This window comes from Gobius niger, assembly GCF_951799975.1.
Source record: "Gobius niger genome assembly, chromosome: 19".
NCBI lineage: Eukaryota > Metazoa > Chordata > Actinopteri > Gobiiformes > Gobiidae > Gobius > Gobius niger.
Window position 1 is genome coordinate 12,416,316 of NC_136870.1, and position 18,118 is coordinate 12,434,433.

Sequence of the window (18,118 nt, forward strand, 5' to 3'; positions counted from 1 at the left end):
GCAGAAACGAAAATGTGCATTTTTGACCTGAAACTGGATAAACTAAGAATTTAAATATGAAAATTGAAAGCCAACTTGTGTTGTGTTTCTTTTATTCCTTCTTTGGCATTATCTTACATACATTTGCACTGAGCAACAGTTAAAGAATATATCTGACACAGCTTGGTCTAATGTATAAAAATATCCATAAAGCAACAATACAATGAATGTACAAAAGCAAACGCAGTGACAGGTTACATTTTTTTGCAGCATAAAGCACATATATTTAAAGGGCAATGGCTTGCACAATCGTGGAAAGCTTATCAGTTGTCCTTCGCCTTTGGTAATAAGATCTAAATATTTTTTAGATTCAGATTAACTTGTTTACATTCATGATGACATGAGGAATCAATGTGGTATAATCTTTAGGGCAAATTATTAAAAATTAAATTATTTTTCTATCCACCATAAATGCAGTCCATGTGGTCATTTATTGATGGGCTTATTATATTAATTTAAAAAAGCCAATGAGAACAGGTCCACACCATATCCCACAGTAAATAGACTCTTCATTTGGCGGCAGGGCAGGAGCATGGTCCTTGACTTCATCCAAAGAGTTTGATGAAGCACGGGTGGCAGTAGGGTTTGCTCTCTTGCTCCTTGAAGCAGCCTTTGCTCAGAGGTTTTAGGCAGAAGTGGCACACGAGGTGATGGGGGTGAAACTTGGCGCCCATCGCAGTGACACACCGTCCCAGGATGGGCTGCTGACAGGCCTGACACACACTGCCCCGCGACTGGTGATAGTGGGCTTCACAGAGGGGCTTTCCATCATGTTCAAAAAAGCTCCCGTTCACAAATGGACAGTAACACTCCTGAAAATGATATATAGAGAAAGTTAAATGAGTGAATGTATTAAATAATAATAGAAAACAGTCTTGTAACAAGGACACACAATTGTGCATTATGTCAACAGCAGTCATCTCCTCACATAAAAAAATGTGCATTATGGATAAAGACAATAAAAAGTGTCCTTGAAGATTGCAGGTTTTCCATGTTTTTTAAATATTTATAAAACATTTCTGTGTCTAAGATTACTGAAATTGTTAAATAAATGAATCAAATAAAATGTGAAACAGATGAGATTCTTTTACTGTCCAAGACCCTTTAAACCTTTTTTTTTATTTGTCCCATGTGAAAAGGCCTTTTATTACATTAACCTCAAAATGTGGCCCCTCTGGCATTAAGGAGAAACACTTACTCGACAAACAAAACATTGCGGGTGCCAGAGGGAGTTGAGCGCTGAGATGTAGTTTTCCAGGATGGGTTGGCTGCAGCCTTGACAGCGTGAGGCAAACAGAGTCAAGAAGCACTGCTGGCAATACTGCTGGCCCTCGCGGTCATGGAAACCTGCGAGAGTGGACCATCTCATTAGCCTTTGTTTGATCTCCCCAAATAATGTTGTGGTTAGGCTGCAGATGTGCTAGAGCTGCTAAGCTTGCTTTGTAAGGCAATGGATTAAAACACTATGAGAGATGAGACGACTGTACATTTTTACCATTTTCTTCATTCATTATACCAGTGGTTCTCAAACGTTTTACACCAAGTACCACCTCATAAAATAATTGACTTTCCAAGTACCAATAGGGCTGGATCAAGACAAAATCTGAACTAAACATACCTTAACTGGACTGAATTATGTCTAAACTGAGATAGCTAGGCTAGCAAAATGTCCCTGATTACAGAAATTGAAAACACTACTCTAATGTTTTGTATTTGGTGAATGTGATTTTAGACAGAATATGTGAGACCACCTTCCTCTCCAAATGCACGACTGCATTTAACACAGCAGAAACACTCTGGATGCCAGTTTTTATCCAAGGCGGTCACCATTTTCTAGAAAACATACATGTATATACAAAAATCCATTATTTTTTGATTTAAGTTTGGGGTCACATTGTTAATAATGATACATTAGTGGCCCTTACATTTAAGATTGGCTTGTTGCACTGTGCACAATGGGGTGAGAAAAGAGTAAAATAGTCTGACTCGCAATACGGCCGACCGTCCTTTTCGAAAAAATTGCGGCTTCCTAATTCGGTCTCACATTCGGTGCAAACAAAATGCTCTGGGTGCCACACTTTGCCCAGTGCTGTCACTACCTAAAAACAAAAAAGCATTTATATATGGATACACAATCTGCGATATGGCATGCAATAGAAGTAACTTCAGAATTTCAACGGCTTACTTGTCCCACTACAGGTTTCTGACATGCTGAACATGTCCCTTTGGAGGATGTTTGAACGCCTTGTCTGGTGAGGTCAGACTGCAGGAGGCCCAGCATGCTGTCCAGTGACCCCCCGGAGGATGCCTGAGGCGGGGCAACAGTGGCGGGTGGTGGGGATGGCGTGGTTACAGGGACAACTGGTACAACAGGCTGGAAGAAGATATATTATTACTGGAACCATATCCTTTTAGAGTTTACAAACCATGAGGTGACACTATTACATCAGACTTCCTTCATGGCTGAGTACATAAATGGTACTGGTAATGTTGTTTACTTCATATTTTATTCATGGACTCTTTTACGATAAGCTAAGAGCCAGAATTACTCCCTTTATTGCCACCATCATGGGCCAAATTTAATTGCAGCACTAAATGAAAATGATTGATGGTGTCCGTTGCCTAGAAGAGGTAAAAGATTTAAACCCAAAGTCTGTTTTCGTGTCTTGTGGCGAATTAACTTACTGTGCTCTGGACTCTGAAGTCTGACAGAGAGGCCATTAGTTTGTCCAGTTCAAGTGTGGCTGATGTCGCAGAGGGCTTTGCAGGGCTGAAAGACACATTTAACTCACTTTATCTTCTCAAATACATATCAAAATTATAGTGCTAAATGTTCAAATTATAATCTTGTTTCAAATCTTTACAAGCTCATAAAGACTATTCTTACGGTATCATGGGTAAGGAATGGCATTTACCACAGATTTAAAAACAGAACATAATCAAATTTGAATTAATTAAACACGGCTTGAAAACTCTCTGAAATCATTGAACACTAATACTAGTTAAAGCTGACCAGCTACATTTCTAGTTGGTATTACCTGTTGGTCTTATCTTTGGGTTTATCCCTTTCATCTTTCTTCGGAGAAGGGAACTGAGCCAGGATCTCATCTAGAAGCAACAATATAGACAAAAGAACAATGTGGTACTTGCATAAACAAGGATAGCAAATGCTTGTACACCTACGTACCTGTGATATTGAACTGTGTGGCATTTAACTCCTGCAGCAGATGGTCCAGCTCACTCAGGCCCCCTCCCAACAGCGAGGAAGAGGAGAAGGCCGGAGGGGGGTCTGCAGCACGGGGAGAGCGAGGTTTGTTCACTGTGCTGCAAGGAAGACAGATAGACCACAATGTTGTTATAGAATTGTATTGTATCTATATCGAACTAAAAAGGAGCCTGAGTACCAGCTCACATGAAATTCAGGTATTACATTTTCTCATAAAGGTCTTGAGCCTGTGTTGTCAGCTCATTTTTACCTATAGAGTTTGTCCGGGTTTGAGTTTTGAGAGGACTTCATTGCAGCCGAAACCGTCTGAAAAATAACACAAACCGTTAAAAGCTTGATGGGCATTTATATTGTTGTTGCTTTAATATATCTCTAGGGTGCACCTGTTGCGGTGTGTAGGCGGGGGGTGGAGGTCGCACCTGGGTCGCACTGGAGTCCTGGGACGTGGGGTCAGCATTTACAGGAGGTTCAGATGTCAACAGCACTGGACAACGGGCGAGAGGAGAGCTGGTGTTCTCCAAATCAGCGAGAAGAGCATCTGGATTAAAGGAAATGCTTCAGAACAGATCTGCACCAAAGAAGCCCTCATTTAATTCTATCTGTTTAGAGCAGTGGTTCTCAACTGGTGCGTCAGACTCAGGATCATACAACCCCAGGGCAGCTGTGGCTACAATAGCAGCTCATTACCACTGAGTATTGTGTGAATGAATAATCATTATTATTATTTTTATTTTTATTATTATTGTTATAAAAAGTGGGACACAAAACCATTTTAGCAGGTCGTAACTTGCAAGCATTTATCTTCTGAAAAAGTATGAAGACACTGTGGCCTTTATTTCAGCTTATGGGTTTATTCAAAGCTCATTCAAAAATAGTTTTGTGGGAATAACAACATTGTTAATTATATATAATGACTTCTTTGTGTCGCAGCTGGTCATCCTGGGATGATTGTAGATCCTCCTGACGACATACCAGTTAAGATTCACCGATTTAGAGGAATCGTTACAAAACTACCATGGAGGAAAGAGAATTTATTGTAAATTTTGTTTTATGTCTCTGCAAATTTCAGTTCTATCCATGTGAAACATATTTTGCCATATTCAAATGTCTGCCATTGCTTGATAGTTGGGCAATTCATTGCAACCAAATTTAAATTGCAATTACAATGGTAGCAATGGACAAACTGCAAAGACTATACCGGTAATTATTTAGGTCATGTTCTTTGAAAATAACAACAAAATCTGCCTCCACAAGAATGTATTGTATATCAATGCTGCTAACCTTCTACTTAAGACCTCTACAAACATATTCTGAAATGTATGTGATTCTTGTATTAGCAGTTCATTTCTCGTCTTCTCTTGATCTCAACACTTCTAGATAAAATGTGCACCAAGAAACCAATGTTTATTTTAAAGTCAAATCACAATAGAGTTAGCCCAAGGCTATGAATTCCATAATGTGAATCTACACAGGCCTAATGAAACCAGTGTTGACTAGAAATTGATTTTCAAATAACATAAAGGAATGGTCATGAAAGGAGAAAGGATTCATATAAGTTTATTGTGATTAAATTACATGCTTGATCATTTGTCACGACATTGATAACTGTGCTTTTGGCTGAGTATACATGCTATGCAAAACAGATTTGCTTAAAGTTAGATGTAGCATAGAAAACGCCGATAGAGCAAAGAGGACAACAGAAGAAACAAGAGACGGACATGTAGAAAGGCATGCACAACAAGTTACGTACCAAACACAACTATACGAGGACTGAGAGGGTAGTTAGGCTCAGGCTCACCTAAAGAAAGACACACCAATACAGCAGCAGAAAGTCAGCCTCATATAGTATTAAGACAGGCCATGGATGACAAAGTGCATCCTTATCATAGTCAGAAGTGAGTAGAGCAGTCAGCATTTGTCAAATTCAAGATAACTTAGACACAAACACTGGTGCATTCATGTGACATGCCAGTGTGGAGAGGAAACAGGGGGAGAAGAGTGTTTTGTAAATGATATCTCATCCGCCTCCGCACAGGCTTCAATTTAAAGTGGAAGTTGTCCAGTGCTTGACCCCAAAAGTCTCTCTGTAAAATACTTATATCATCATAAAATTAAAAACAAAGACACTACTGTTTTGGATCTAAAAGTGTTTCCAGTACTTTTTTTTTTTTTTTTTTAACTTTGCAGATTTTCTCACCCTTCCTTCAGACTAAAAATGAAGAAGTTGCCCTTGCCTTGATGAATGAATCAGACTTGTAGTAAAACTCTCCACTGTTCCCACTTTGGAGCTGCTGGATGTGGAATAAATGTCAGTACAAAGCAGCTTGCGGTGAAATTGTTTAGTCGAGGCTGTTTCTATGGTTTCAGTTTTATGTCTTTTTGTTCTGGTAAAGCACAGTTTGAGGCCAGGCAATGACTTTGGGTTTTCTCGACCTCAGTTCATCCCTATGGGCACTACTGTCTCAGGATGATTCACACTTTAGTTACGGGCATGTGGTATGAATACAATTTCACACACTCTATTACACTAACAAGCCAGATTGCTCTTATAAGGAGCTGAAGTTCTCTCAATGAGAATTCTGACCATATTTAGAGCGGCTTGTCCAGTTGTTTGTCTTGGCCAGGATTTCTCTCTACAAGTGGTTTCTCTCAAAGAACAGCCACGCCAGATCCAATGCATAAACTAACAGCATACTTGGGTAGCAGGATAAACTTTGTGTCCCAAACATGGCCAGTGCCGTCTCCGACTAGCATTTACCCAGCAGTCACCCTGCAACGTTTCACACAATCCTTTCCAGATGTGAGCTGGCAAGATTCTCCACAACGCAGCCTGAGCTGAACATAAGTCCCTGCACTCAAAACTGGACTTTGTGGAAGAACACAATCCCACAAAAGCAAATGGGCAGTTTAAGGAAAGAAAGAAAAATGTCTTGTTTTCATTGAACTCTGTGGCTTTTAAAATAGCTGAGTGGCTTGGGCTATTTCTGAGCTTTTCCTATTCCTTTTTCCCAAGACATCCACTTCGCACTGTGTTCAGCAAAGAATACATTTCAGACAATCAAAGTGGGAAATGATCACAAGAGAAAGGAAAGGAAGAAAGACATCATGTTAATTAACTGTCTCTCCCACAACGTATTATCTATGGATGTGAAGGTACACTGTGGGTCCACTTTAATGCAGTTTAACAAGAATCTATTGTATTTGCAGAGCATGCATGACAGTGAACAGCAGATAAAACTCATGTCTACTGGATGATCTGCTTTTACTGTCTGCCGCATGTCTTCTTACCTAATCATATTTAGCCAACCTAACTGATCAAAGTGGCTGATTGGTTGGTTATTCTGTAAAAGTTTTAAATTGTGCAGCAATTATAAATTATCAATAATGGCTCAAATCCAGGGATAGACAGATAACATCATGCCGGGGCCCCCAGACAGACAACATCCTAGAATAATTTGAGGAGTATGATTGCACACATGACAAAGGTCAACGTGTTTTTTCATAAAGCAGTACCCTACTGAGAATTTATTCAAATATATTCCTGGGTTAGGACCTCCACAACTTTCTGCTAAAGCTGTATGGATGATTACTAGAATATAACGTGATGCTTGACTTTGGGCAACCACAGGGAAGCTCGGCCTCCTTCATTTGACTTGGACAAAAATCGACCCAACACAAAGCAAACTTGCCTCCCCCCTACTGCCCTAATCTAACATGATCACCAAAGAGTCCTCGCGTATTTCCTCTTGGCACACCACCACCCTTTCCTACAGAGACAGATCCAGCCTCTGATAGCAGTCTACATAGACGCCTTACCCGAATACTCTTACCCAAATCCTCCATCGTACGCGTTTTCGCTCCCTTCTTCTGCGCTACACCATTCAGTAAGCAGAAATGACGCTACGAGCAGTCCTGGTACCGGGTCTTTTGTCTGCCCTGGATCTGAATAACTTCTGGACCGTTATCCGCCACCGAGAGGGAGGAGTATAGCGAGACGAAGGGCGTCCCATCGTTTTTTCCTACATGAGTCTCTCTTCCTGTGTGTAATGCCTATTGCTTACTACCAGAGGACCAGACCTACCGGAGGAGGCGTAGTTAAATAAATGTGGTCACAAACCACCCGCATTCCCTGGACACTTGACGTCATCCTTGACATTCCTAGTCCATATTTGGGATAGAAAAAGCCAGGATTTGGTGTCAGTGCGCGCGCCACAGTGAAGAGATGCCCGGACCATACTGCCATTCACTTTATTCCCCAACGTAACAAACCCGCGCGGCTGTATGATGTTTGGCCAAGACAATTGAGATACGAGTAAATGAAAATTAGCATATTATAAACTGCACGTTTATTTACAAAAAAACAAAAAACATTACCAATAGATTCATTTAAATGTGACTTTTATTTACAAAAACTGAAATTAAAAGAGGCTATGCAAAATATTAAAATTCTAACAACCCAAATGAAGATAAATATATAGGGATAAACAAATAATGTGTGGTTGAAGCTCTCACACTGACTGTGGTGAAGATTTTTAATTCTTAATTGAAACCTAACAACAGAAAGCTCTTGTATATTTTATATGCCACAGATAACACAACCCCTGTTGTCCAAGAGGTACCGGCCTTTGGTCTCAGTGCATAAAAATACCACAAAGAACATACATATAAACCAAAATGACAATAAAAGTTCAGTGTGATGGAAACAAGCCATTAAGTCTAATAATGACTGAACAACACAATAGTAGCCAGATCAAGAAAAACAAAACGTGTCTGTAAAAAGCCATTTAAGTTAGGATCCGTTCATGCTGTTCGCTGATACGGGACTATCCATGCACGTTAGTTCAGAGCATTGTGACTGCGCTTTCACCGTTCCCAAAATATTAATGATAATTATACAATACATTGCAAACATATTCACTCACTCATTCTGCCACAACTGTATCACTCCGACTTTGGAATAAGTTTTTTAGAACAAAGTCAAGGGTCAAACTTAATATGATGTAGAAACCAGAGCGGGTTTTCATTTAAAACAAATCTGTGAGGCATATTTTTGTGGTTGTTTGGGAGGAGGGAACTCTGGGACCATAGCTAAAAGGAAACATTGATAGATTCAGTTACCTTTAGATATCATATATCTTTTCATTTTCCATTTCCTTGTTGACAGTTCTCCACAAGTAAATCCACAAACACACCCCATTCCATGTTCCCCTGTTGTTGCTGTCACTGCACTGCCTGCTCATTGGCAGTGCTACCAGAGTCCTGAGGCTTCATCACATCAGGGAGTTCAGGGGGGCTTGAAAAGGATTCGATGTGCAGCGACTCAAACATGTCATCTAGGAGAGAGGGTGACAGTGATCATTTGTAGCATTGTCTCAAATTGAGTTTGCATATTTAGCGTATTGTAAAAAGAATTATATTAAAATTAATAAAGAACAACATACTATTGACTCTGAAAGCCAACCCAACTGTTGCTGGGGCCTGGGGTCTAGCCGTCTGGTTAGTGAAACCACAGTCACCCAATGTTTTACTGTCGTCTAGTATTTGGTCATCCTGTAAAACACAAAAGATGAAAGAAAAGAACACGTGCGTCTTTTTTGTAGGTACAGAACTTCTACACTTATGACATAAATTTTCACACTACTAACAAACAAATTCAACTCACTTTGTAGAGCTGCTGATCTTCAGGGGGTCTTTTGAGAATTCCTTCTACAATACGCTTAAGCTCATATACTGTTGTAGACTCCTTCGCATCTGTGAAGATTGCCGTCTTATGGCGTCGAATCGTTAAAAAAACATCCTGTTAGAAAGACAAAAGCACTATTTAAAAATGTATATATAATTAAAGGGACATCTTAACAATTAATCTTATTTGCAATCGTACTACTTATTGTATGAATAGAGCGACAGCTGACTTAACAACTTATTTATGGACAACCTACTTACTACACTGATGCATCAGATAATTCATGTTACATTGTTGTCTTGAAGTAATATTCTTAATTAATTCCATGAATGACACTTTTTTTTTTGCTTCACTGATTCAAGTAGGCCTTTTTTTAAATACATATAACCACATATTCATCCTCAATAATGATACTCAATAACATTCATACTAGACAGTAACCTATAATGTAGAAGCATTTAGACAAAACATCAAAACAATGGATGTTCAAGAATCAGATAAACTCAAAGTGATAACAATAATGCAATTCAATGTATTTGACCAAGCAATTATTAGATTTATAATGATGACGACCAGGGCTGGTTATGAACATAACGCTTACAAGCTGGGCAGCCACTGTATGACAGTTAGATTGAGTTAGCTACCTTAGCTACATTAGCAATGGCTAGCTAACCAACAAAACCTGAGTCTGCGCGACATAAGAGTGTATGTTACTCATCACTTATGAGTATACCACGAATTTTGTCGAAGATTAGATTGAAAACACATGAATGATGGTCACAAAATCGTTACCATTTTAAGCGATCTAGTTGTTACCCGGTAGCGCCAGGCTTGTGTTTGGAGCAGCTAGCACAGCACAGACTGCACCACCAACGGAAATTGCGCAGCGATGATCGTACTGCCCGACCTATTCTCAAAAGTCAGGTACGCAACTCTACGTCAACTTTTTCAGAATTTGGCGCCAGCTGGGTGGGTTCGTGTCAGTCGAGTGTACTGTGTTTTTCAGGTTGGTTTGGGTCTGACTTTCGTCTCCTGAACGATTCCGCATTGCAGTAAAGTATATTCTTAATCTGCTATGGGCACTGTGGACTTTTTCAATCGCTAAACTCCTGCTGTTACTGCGACATTAGTTGTTTCTGGAGGTAAAACCATGTTTTTTTTATGCTGTTTACGAAATCCACCTTCTAACGTTAGCAAATCTGTTTGTCGAGTTTGTCAGGCATGAGGTTGATTTTTTTGTGTAATTGTTTAACCTTATTATGCAGTTCTTTACCACACTGCCTGCTTTTATGATGAGCATTACCATGAATAGGTCTGATTATTCTGATTTGGGTATCTATACAGGGTAATATTTGCATGCATTTATTTACTTTTATGATTGTGTGTATAAATTATTGTTCTATTAATTGTTTCTCTTTTCAGTAATGTATTCATGTTTCATTCTTGTTAGCTGCTGATAATATTTTCTCTGTTGCACCATTATAGCAAACTGCACAAGAAGGGCCTCCTGGGAGCCCAGACACGATGTCAGTTACAGTTGAGACTACAGCAGCCAGTTTGCCTCTCCCGACCCACTTCACTCATGCTGAGCAGTGCTTTTCTATAAAGAAGCGACGCCGTCCGCTCTCTTCATCCTCAACATCCTCTTGCTCATCTCCAACACGGCTCTTACGGTCTGTGCCCCCACTGCCACCGTCAAAAGGATGCCCGCCTTTAAGTCGGATGTTTCCCCAGCAGCCATCTCCGTTCACACCGTTATCACAGTCTCTGAATAAATCACCGCCACTCAGTTCTGTGTATGATCCCAACAAACAGCAGACCTATTTTCATCAGTGTTTTACAAATTTGGGTTTGCTTGGAAGAGGCTCTTTTGGAGAAGTATTCAAGGTGAGATCTTTTGGTGAGGTTGTGGATATGACATGGTTCACCGCATGCATTTAAACCAGGGACGCATTTTGTATTCTAGGTACAAAGCAACAAAGATGGACACAAGTACGCAGTCAAACGATCCGCTCATCGCTTCAGAAGCAGCTATGAGCGGAGCCGAAGTTTAAGAGAGGCAAAGAATCACGAACGCCTGTGTCCACACCCACACATCCTCAACTTCTTAGCAGCCTGGGAGGAGTGTGGCCGGCTTTACATCCAAACCGAACTTTGTTGCAAAAGCCTGTTGCTCCACGCTGAGAGCCAGCCTCCTGGTCCAGGTTTGTTTGGAACACAAATAAGTTGGTTAAATAATTATACAGCATTATGCCTTTGAAACACAAGTGTACAAAATTTTTGTGTTGAATGACTTTGTTAATCACTCTAATGCAGATGAAGCAGCAGCTTGGGGTTACCTTTGTGATCTCCTGTCAGCACTAAATCACATGCATTCAAGTGGCTTTGTGCATTTGGATCTTAAGCCTGCCAATATCCTTATGACGGAGTCTGGTCGTCTGAAATTAGCTGACTTTGGACTACTGCTTGAATTCAACCGAAAGGATGGACAACAAAAAGTCAAGGACGACATTCAGGAAGGCGATCCCAGATACATGGCGCCCGAGCTACTATGTGGGGAGTATGGGCCGGCAGCAGATGTTTTCAGGTACGAAACCATGCTTAGCGTTAGCTTAAACTACTGTATTAGCAACTTATTCTATTCCCATTTAGTTTGGGAGTCTCTATACTGGAGCTCGCTTGTAACATTGAGGTTCCTAATGGAGGAGAAGGCTGGCAACAGCTAAGACAAGGCTGCCTTCCTACAGAATTCACCAACGGTAATTGTCTCTCACTGTCTGGTAATTCAAAATAATGAAATAAATATTGTCATTGTTCAATCCGTATGATAACCTTGTGTTTGTAGGTCTTTCATCTGAGTTTCTGACCGTCCTGGAGATGATGCTGGCCCCTGAACCATCCAAGCGACCCACAGTGTCTGAGCTTCTCTCCCTCTCAAGTGTCAAAAAGCGACGCTGGAAAAGGCACATCTACCTCTTGGTCACTGAAACTGTGCTTGCCCTCACCTCTCTCTGTCAGGTGCAATTTCCTATTTAAATAGGTCATTTGTAAAAAATCAACTTAAAAAAAAGATTTGAACCACTCGCACTGTTTTATTTGTAACACCATTTTATTGCTAATAAAAATGGTGTCTTCAAATTTAGTTCACAAAGGTTAATTCCCCCTTCTGCCAGTGAAGGGCGCTCCAAGCAACACATAAGAAGATTAAAAGCAATTCTTTCTCAAGTGTCTTTTCCAAACACACATTAATTAAAATAATAAAAAGAACATTCTGAAACTCCAGACAGCAAGTTTTTAAGCCACTGGTATTCATGATATGCCCATTTTACCATATGATAGCTGTTTTTAAATATAAAGCATTAACATTAATTCATATTCCTTTTCTCATAGATGGCTCTCTGCCTTGGATGGAGAGCCCTATTTTCTCTTCCTTGGTCATTTGCTCCTCAGTGGTTCAAGTCGCCTCCCTGTACCCCTCCTAAAGACAGCTGGGACAAGGACTTAACTCTGCCTCCCAGTGCTATGATGGCCGAGTCAGGAACACCTGAGGAGGAATCAGTGTTTTATGTGGATCCCACAGACCCAGACCTCTCTCCAACTTTCTCCCACAAGTCTGTGTAAGACAAAATCCAATTGTTTACACTATCACTAAATACTACTCCCCAGTAACGTTTGCCTTTAATCTGTATTCACAGGTTAGAATTGAGGTTGTCTTTGGAGAGCACTTCTACACCTCTTCCTGGGTCACCTCTGCTTTACCGTGGAAGCCCTGCTCACACTCCGAATCGTTATGTTTTCAGGGATTGGCCTTCCAGTAGCTTGCCTCCAACTCCATCCAGTATTAATACATATGATTCTTGTCATAATCTGACACCGCATGGCAGCCCCATTCGCACGTCTAAACTCAGCCGCCAATCATCAGCCAAGTCCACTGGGCGAAGTGGACGCAACTGGGTCAGAGCTGACGAACTTCTGCCAAGACCAAACTTTGAACCAAAGAATTTGCTGAGCCTCTTTGAGGACACGACCTTTGATGGACAGCCCTAATTTTGCTTTACTTTGTGGAGGAGGAAAAAAAGAGATGATTGTATATCATTTAATCCCAATGATAAGATAACTTGTAACTTCCTCTTTTCACGTATTTGGGATATTGTCTGGGAAAAGGGAAAACATATTATCTTGATTTGATGCACTTTTTGTCTTTGTGCAAATGCATATGTTGCTGAAATGACAAGTCATGATGTACTTCGACTGTAGTAAGTTATAATTACTTTTATGTATTCATGTACTGTGTCATAGGTTATAGAAAATAAATTTTTGGGACAAAAAACCTTTTTATACCCTTTATATTCTTTTAATAATAATAATAATAATAATAATAGGAGGCGATGAATAATAAGAAACTACTATTTATTCAATTCTGTACTTGCGCTTTTTGTATTTCATATTGTTTGCCAAAGGGTGGCGCAAGTGGACAGACTTGGGGAAACACTTGTCGAAGACTAGTATCTATAGATTACATCCATTGAAGTATTTCATCCTGTTCATTTTACATTTGATTGTGTTAAAGGCTTGACTTGATTCACTGCACACTTGTTGATTCTGTACATTAGGAAGGGTAATTTCACTATAGGTTCATTTCTTTTAAAACGTTTTTTGCCAATTTTTCCCATTGATATTCTTCTAGGTTCTGGATGTGGTCGAAGAAACTGGTGGCGTAGGCAACCAGGAGAAGGACCCAAAGACTTTGATATTCTTATCAAAGTCTGAGAAGGAGATTGCAGGAACTAAAGGATCAAGTCTAGCTTGACAACAATGGTAAAATAAAATCCAAATTTCTTTGATAATATTCAAACAAGTAATATGACATGCTGTTGGTCATTAATGTTAACTCATGTCTCGTTTGTAGAGTTCAAGTCTCCCTCCTCTGCTGCAAGTTAAATCTGAGCTGCAACCCACTGAACTCAGAGTGTGTTAAACAGTGATTTAAATTCTTCCATAAAGGATATTATACTAATATGTCCCTCTGGCCCATTTGAGGAGCTGGACTATAAGCCTTTCCTATCAATGACTGGACAGTTCCTCTGGCACAGTTCATCAAAATGCCATCAGCAATGGAAAACATCCAGCATGATATACAGACCCTTCACTCGTAGATACGAGAACACTTTGGTGCTGCATCTTTAGAAGACAAACTACAGACTCCCTTCCATGCAATGAAGAATTCTACAATGAACAAGGTACTATTTATTTTTTCAATGATGATAATATCTGTATATAATAATGCATGTATTTCAATGTTATTTATTGGGTAAAATTAAGTATTTTCTGTGACGACTCTTGAGGAGTGTCCTTAGAATATGACTTGGACCATTATTTTAACAAGGCGACTATGTTATTGGATTGTGTACCTCTGTGAATTCTCTTGTGACTAGATAATGAGTAGTTTATTTAGAATGAATAGAAGTTGTTTCTTTCCTATGATCTTGATAATTGTGACATCATGAGTATGAGTTTTTTTACTCTTTGTATAATAAGATAGCCTACCTCTATTTACTAATTGTTTTCCTGTCTGTTTTCACACCCTGAGGGTTTCTTGAGAGCTGATGTAACAAGTGAATTTCTCCATTGCGAGATCAAAGGCTTTTCTTATCTTACGACACAGTATTACTCAATTTAGAAATTTCTAGGAGACATTTCCTGTTCACTGCTGGGCGTGACTTGTCTTTATCTAATCCTTCGAGAACATTTTTGAGGCAATTCCTTTGCAGCATTCAAAGGTCAGTCATTCATTCTACTTATGCCTATGGTACAGATCAGTCCAATGTGATATGCTTTTTGTGTGTGTTTGTGTGTTTCAGGTAGCCTATACCTTCGTTTTTTTTGCAATGCAGTCTGCAAAGTGTGTGATTGTTGGAGACAGTGGTACAGGAAAGTCCCATTTATTATCCACCTACAACAGAAAGACATATCCTGGAGTATATCATCCAGACTTTTTGGATCATTACTCTGAAGAGCTGAACATTAATAACCAGATTGTTCAGTTACATTTGCATGATACGGCTGGTTCTGAAGACTATGACCGTTTACGCCTTTTATCTTATCCTAATACCAATGTTGTTATTATTTGTTTCTCCATTTCGGATCCGTTTTCCTTTCGCAATGTAACACAAACGTGGTTGCCAGATGTTAATGCGAATTGTCCAAAAGCTCCTATTCTTCTGGTGGGAACTAAGAGTGACCTGCGTGATAACAAAGAGATTTTGGAGAAACTTAAGGAGAAGAATCTATTCACTATAACCCAACAACAGGGGATAGCTCTGGCAAAACAGATTAAAGCTGTTGGATATTTTGAGTGCGCTTCTATCAAACAGGAAGGTTTGGATGAGATATTTGAAACTGCTGCACAGACTTTTCTTCGAAGACAAAAGAGAACTCCCCATAAGAAACACTGTAACATTTTATAATTCATGTCACTGTTTAAAACGTTGCTTTTTGTCTTTTCTTTTTTTCAGTCATATAATCTATACATAAATATCTTCCCAAAATGATTGGAACCTTGTTGATTGATTTCTCATTGTATGTTTTGTGTAGATTAAACAAAGATTAAACAAAACATTATTTCGAATAGGAAAACATAATTCAGGAAACGGTGACATTTGTATTGTGTCAGAAACAGAGCATGTCTTTATGATGTGTAGGAAATTGACTAGAGAAAGGGCTTTAATTAAAGGGAAAATAGGTGACAATGGGGAACATTTATCTTAAATGCTATATTATCTCTGGCTTCAGATCACAGAGTATGTGTGTTTTAATTGTTGATGCACACCTGACTTATTGATAGAATATCATTTTAGGTTGTTTTTTTTCTTCTGTAGCTTGCAGGCTACATTATTCCCAAAGATTCAAGCCATAATGACGCTCATGCCCAATTGATCTGGATGGTGGCGGTAGTGCGCTAAATTAATCCGCATCTGCCGTTAAGCAGCCAAAGAAGAAGAAGATTGTTGACGGAAGTGTTTTAGGTTCTACTTCCGGGTTACAGTATTGTGATCAAAATAAACAAGTCCTGTAAAATAATAATTTAAAATAAAGTTTAAAACAAATTTTAGCCGAAAGAGATTTTACTTTGTACTGTATGGTGTTTATGAGACTAATGTAATGTGCTGGTACACATAAAGTGCTGACACGATCAGCTTTCGATGCTAACGTCGTGGACATCTCAGATACAGGTAATTTTAGCTAGCATCTGCAGTAGAAATATTACTGATTTGACACGTCGGGATTTGCACGTTGTATGATAATGTTTGGAAGTCACATATCACGTAATTAATCCACCATCACTGCATAAATATTTTAAATAAATAATATATATATGTATCGTAATATATTTTTTCTCATTTTAGTCTGTTATTTTTGCTTTCAGGATGTCTAAACTCCAACATCTTAATGCCCGTGTAGCAAAGCTACTAACTCAAGCTGTTTATGAAGTTTTGGAAGCTGTGAAGGATACAGTGTCGGAGTACCAGGAAAAAACTGCCAGAACACAAAGAGAAAACGAGAGCCTTAAACGAAGACTGCAAGAACTGAAGAATGAGGTCGCAGCACATGAGAGATGTAGGTGTATCATATTGTTAAAAATGTATTAGTACTGCGACATTAACGGGAAATGCATAACATAATGTGTGTTTTTTTTTTTTTTGCAGTGAGATTCAACTCCTTGTCAGATCACATCACAGATGACTTTCTCCCTCATAAACAAACACCTGGTCATCCCTCTCACACAGAGCAGACAGATACAGGCATATGCCAGTCTTACAATGACATTAAGAGGGGGGAACTGAACAATACAATTAACTCTCAAACACTCGCTCATACAGAAGCCTCTGGGTCGCAAGCAGAAAATGTAATCCATGATGTTAAGGAAGAAAATGAAAGCCGCACCGCACAAGTGTTCACTATTGCGGATAAAGAAATAAACTCTTTGTCAACTGGAAATATTGGTACATCACAGTCTGGCTGCGTGGCTGAAGCACATCGGACTGTTGTCAAAAAAGAACCAGGGCCATTTGAGGAGTGCACCAGGACAAACTCTCTATTGTCACCCCTTATAGACTATTCCTCCGGTGTGGATTTAAGTTACAACTCCTCTCAACAAACATCTACTGAAGTAGCCAGAGCGCAAGATGTTACTGAAGTATCAAGACCTGCCTTTGCCTATTCTACCATTGCTTTGTCTAAAGGGAATACAAATGCAAGAGCAAACAGATTATCTTTTGATGTGCCTAGAGGCAGGATCAACAATTTTCAATCTGAGGACATTCACATATGCATAGTATGTGGAAAGACGTTCAGCCGAGTGGGAAACTTGAGAATTCACCAACGCTGTCACACTGGGGAGAAACCTTATGGCTGTGTACAATGTGGACGTCGTTTTACACAAGCGGGCGACTTAAAAAAACACAAAAGGGTTCATACAGGCGAGAAACCTTACTTTTGTGACCACTGCGGCAAAAGTTTCAGTCGAAGGGAAAACCTAAAAAGACACCATAGGATTCACATTGGAGAGACACTGAGATTACAGCAAGTATGGAGGGAGCAACAGCTATAACAGCATATTAAGTATATTGTCTATCCCACAAATGGCTTCTTAAATTTAGAAGCATTAAGGTTGTTGTAGTAAAAGTTTAAAGTCGGAAACTTGACTGTAAAAGAACCAAAGAGACTAATTCATAATTAGAACAGTATAGAAATAAAATAAAATGGTGTGCTTCAAGGACATGTAGAGCTTGCTTATGCTCTGTAGTCGGTACATTTTTGTTCCATTTGGATCGAGAGTTGCTACGTGCCAATTTATTGAACATGATGGAGAGGGGTATTAAAAATATATAATGGCATATGAAAATCTGTATTTGCAATGATTTTATAAAATTACTCACTATTAAAAACAATTCTCAACCCTGAATACTCATTATCTGACATGACATACAATATGCAGCAAAGCAACAAAAAATCCACTCATGACCTACAGTGTAGTTGTAATATGTACCATTAAGTAAGAACTATAGTCATTAAAGGAAAAAAAAACATTAACTGCATGCTGAACCACACACACAAATACATATTTTATAGGATGTTAACACAAGAAAAGTCTTGCAAGCCTATATTTT

General features: G+C 39.3%; 5 protein-coding genes across 8 annotated transcripts; 3 read left to right on the plus strand and 2 right to left on the minus strand.

The window, feature by feature from the left end:
* Nucleotides 1-91: 91 nt before the first annotated feature.
* Nucleotides 92-7,425, minus strand: LOC306979238 (transforming growth factor beta-1-induced transcript 1 protein-like). 4 transcript variants are annotated; one of them, XM_079578101.1, is made up of 12 exons: nt 7,096-7,425; nt 5,016-5,063; nt 3,685-3,803; nt 3,516-3,571; nt 3,227-3,363; nt 3,078-3,147; nt 2,725-2,809; nt 2,225-2,413; nt 1,965-2,138; nt 1,791-1,872; nt 1,238-1,386; nt 92-851 (listed from the first exon to the last, which is right to left on the minus strand). In XM_079578101.1, exons 1-12 carry the CDS (start codon nt 7,106-7,108, stop codon nt 585-587), a joined length of 1,389 nt encoding a protein of 462 aa, XP_079434227.1. In that variant the 5' UTR covers nt 7,109-7,425; the 3' UTR covers nt 92-584. The 4 variants fall into 4 exon arrangements, with proteins under 4 accessions (XP_079434227.1, XP_079434229.1, XP_079434226.1 ...); XM_079578100.1 differs by having other exon boundaries at nt 94-851; nt 3,649-3,803; nt 7,096-7,421; XM_079578103.1 differs by lacking the exon at nt 5,016-5,063.
* Nucleotides 7,426-7,670: 245 nt separating this feature from the next.
* elob (elongin B) lies at nt 7,671-9,854 on the minus strand. The gene is made up of 4 exons (XM_079578133.1): nt 9,741-9,854; nt 8,928-9,062; nt 8,707-8,815; nt 7,671-8,598 (listed from the first exon to the last, which is right to left on the minus strand). Exons 1-4 carry the CDS (start codon nt 9,741-9,743, stop codon nt 8,486-8,488), a joined length of 360 nt encoding a protein of 119 aa, XP_079434259.1. The 5' UTR covers nt 9,744-9,854; the 3' UTR covers nt 7,671-8,485.
* Nucleotides 9,855-9,939: 85 nt separating this feature from the next.
* pkmyt1 (protein kinase, membrane associated tyrosine/threonine 1) lies at nt 9,940-13,107 on the plus strand. Its single transcript, XM_079578098.1, has 8 exons — nt 9,940-10,090; nt 10,434-10,835; nt 10,915-11,152; nt 11,265-11,535; nt 11,601-11,707; nt 11,794-11,966; nt 12,339-12,565; nt 12,644-13,107. The coding sequence occupies exons 2-8, from the start codon at nt 10,473-10,475 to the stop codon at nt 12,993-12,995; spliced, it is 1,731 nt and encodes a 576-aa protein (XP_079434224.1). The 5' UTR covers nt 9,940-10,090; nt 10,434-10,472; the 3' UTR covers nt 12,996-13,107.
* A 1,729-nt stretch (nt 13,108-14,836) lies between these two features.
* Nucleotides 14,837-15,415, plus strand: LOC306979259 (ras-related C3 botulinum toxin substrate 2-like; the record flags this gene model as incomplete). The annotated part of the gene is made up of 1 exon (XM_079578126.1): nt 14,837-15,415. The coding sequence occupies one exon, from the start codon at nt 14,837-14,839 to the stop codon at nt 15,413-15,415; it is 579 nt and encodes a 192-aa protein (XP_079434252.1).
* Nucleotides 15,416-16,009: 594 nt separating this feature from the next.
* On the plus strand, nt 16,010-18,081 carry LOC306979246 (uncharacterized protein). Its single transcript, XM_079578111.1, has 3 exons — nt 16,010-16,180; nt 16,375-16,565; nt 16,655-18,081. Exons 2-3 carry the CDS (start codon nt 16,376-16,378, stop codon nt 17,557-17,559), a joined length of 1,095 nt encoding a protein of 364 aa, XP_079434237.1. The 5' UTR covers nt 16,010-16,180; nt 16,375; the 3' UTR covers nt 17,560-18,081.
* Nucleotides 18,082-18,118: the final 37 nt, after the last annotated feature.

Bases quoted from the DNA above. Each gene is read 5' to 3' on its own strand.
- pkmyt1 (XM_079578098.1), top strand. From the start codon at position 10,473: ATGTCAGTTACAGTTGAGACTACAGCAGCCAGTTTGCCTCTCCCGACC. The intron at 10,836-10,914 runs GTGAGATCTTTT...TTTGTATTCTAG, and splicing joins CTTTTGGAGAAGTATTCAAG to GTACAAAGCAACAAAGATGG. The intron at 11,536-11,600 runs GTACGAAACCAT...ATTCCCATTTAG, and splicing joins CCGGCAGCAGATGTTTTCAG to TTTGGGAGTCTCTATACTGG.
- LOC306979246 (XM_079578111.1), top strand. From the start codon at position 16,376: ATGTCTAAACTCCAACATCTTAATGCCCGTGTAGCAAAGCTACTAACT. The intron at 16,566-16,654 runs GTAGGTGTATCA...TTTTTTTTGCAG, and splicing joins GGTCGCAGCACATGAGAGAT to TGAGATTCAACTCCTTGTCA.
- elob (XM_079578133.1), bottom strand. The intron at 8,816-8,927 runs GTGAGTTGAATT...TGTGTTTTACAG, and splicing joins AAGATCAGCAGCTCTACAAA to GATGACCAAATACTAGACGA. The intron at 8,599-8,706 runs GTATGTTGTTCT...CCTCTCTCCTAG, and splicing joins GTTGGCTTTCAGAGTCAATA to ATGACATGTTTGAGTCGCTG.
- LOC306979238 (XM_079578100.1), bottom strand. The intron at 3,572-3,648 runs GTGCACCCTAGA...GTTATTTTTCAG, and splicing joins CCGCCTACACACCGCAACAG to ACGGTTTCGGCTGCAATGAA. The intron at 852-1,237 runs GTAAGTGTTTCT...TATCATTTTCAG, and splicing joins CGCAATGTTTTGTTTGTCGA to GAGTGTTACTGTCCATTTGT.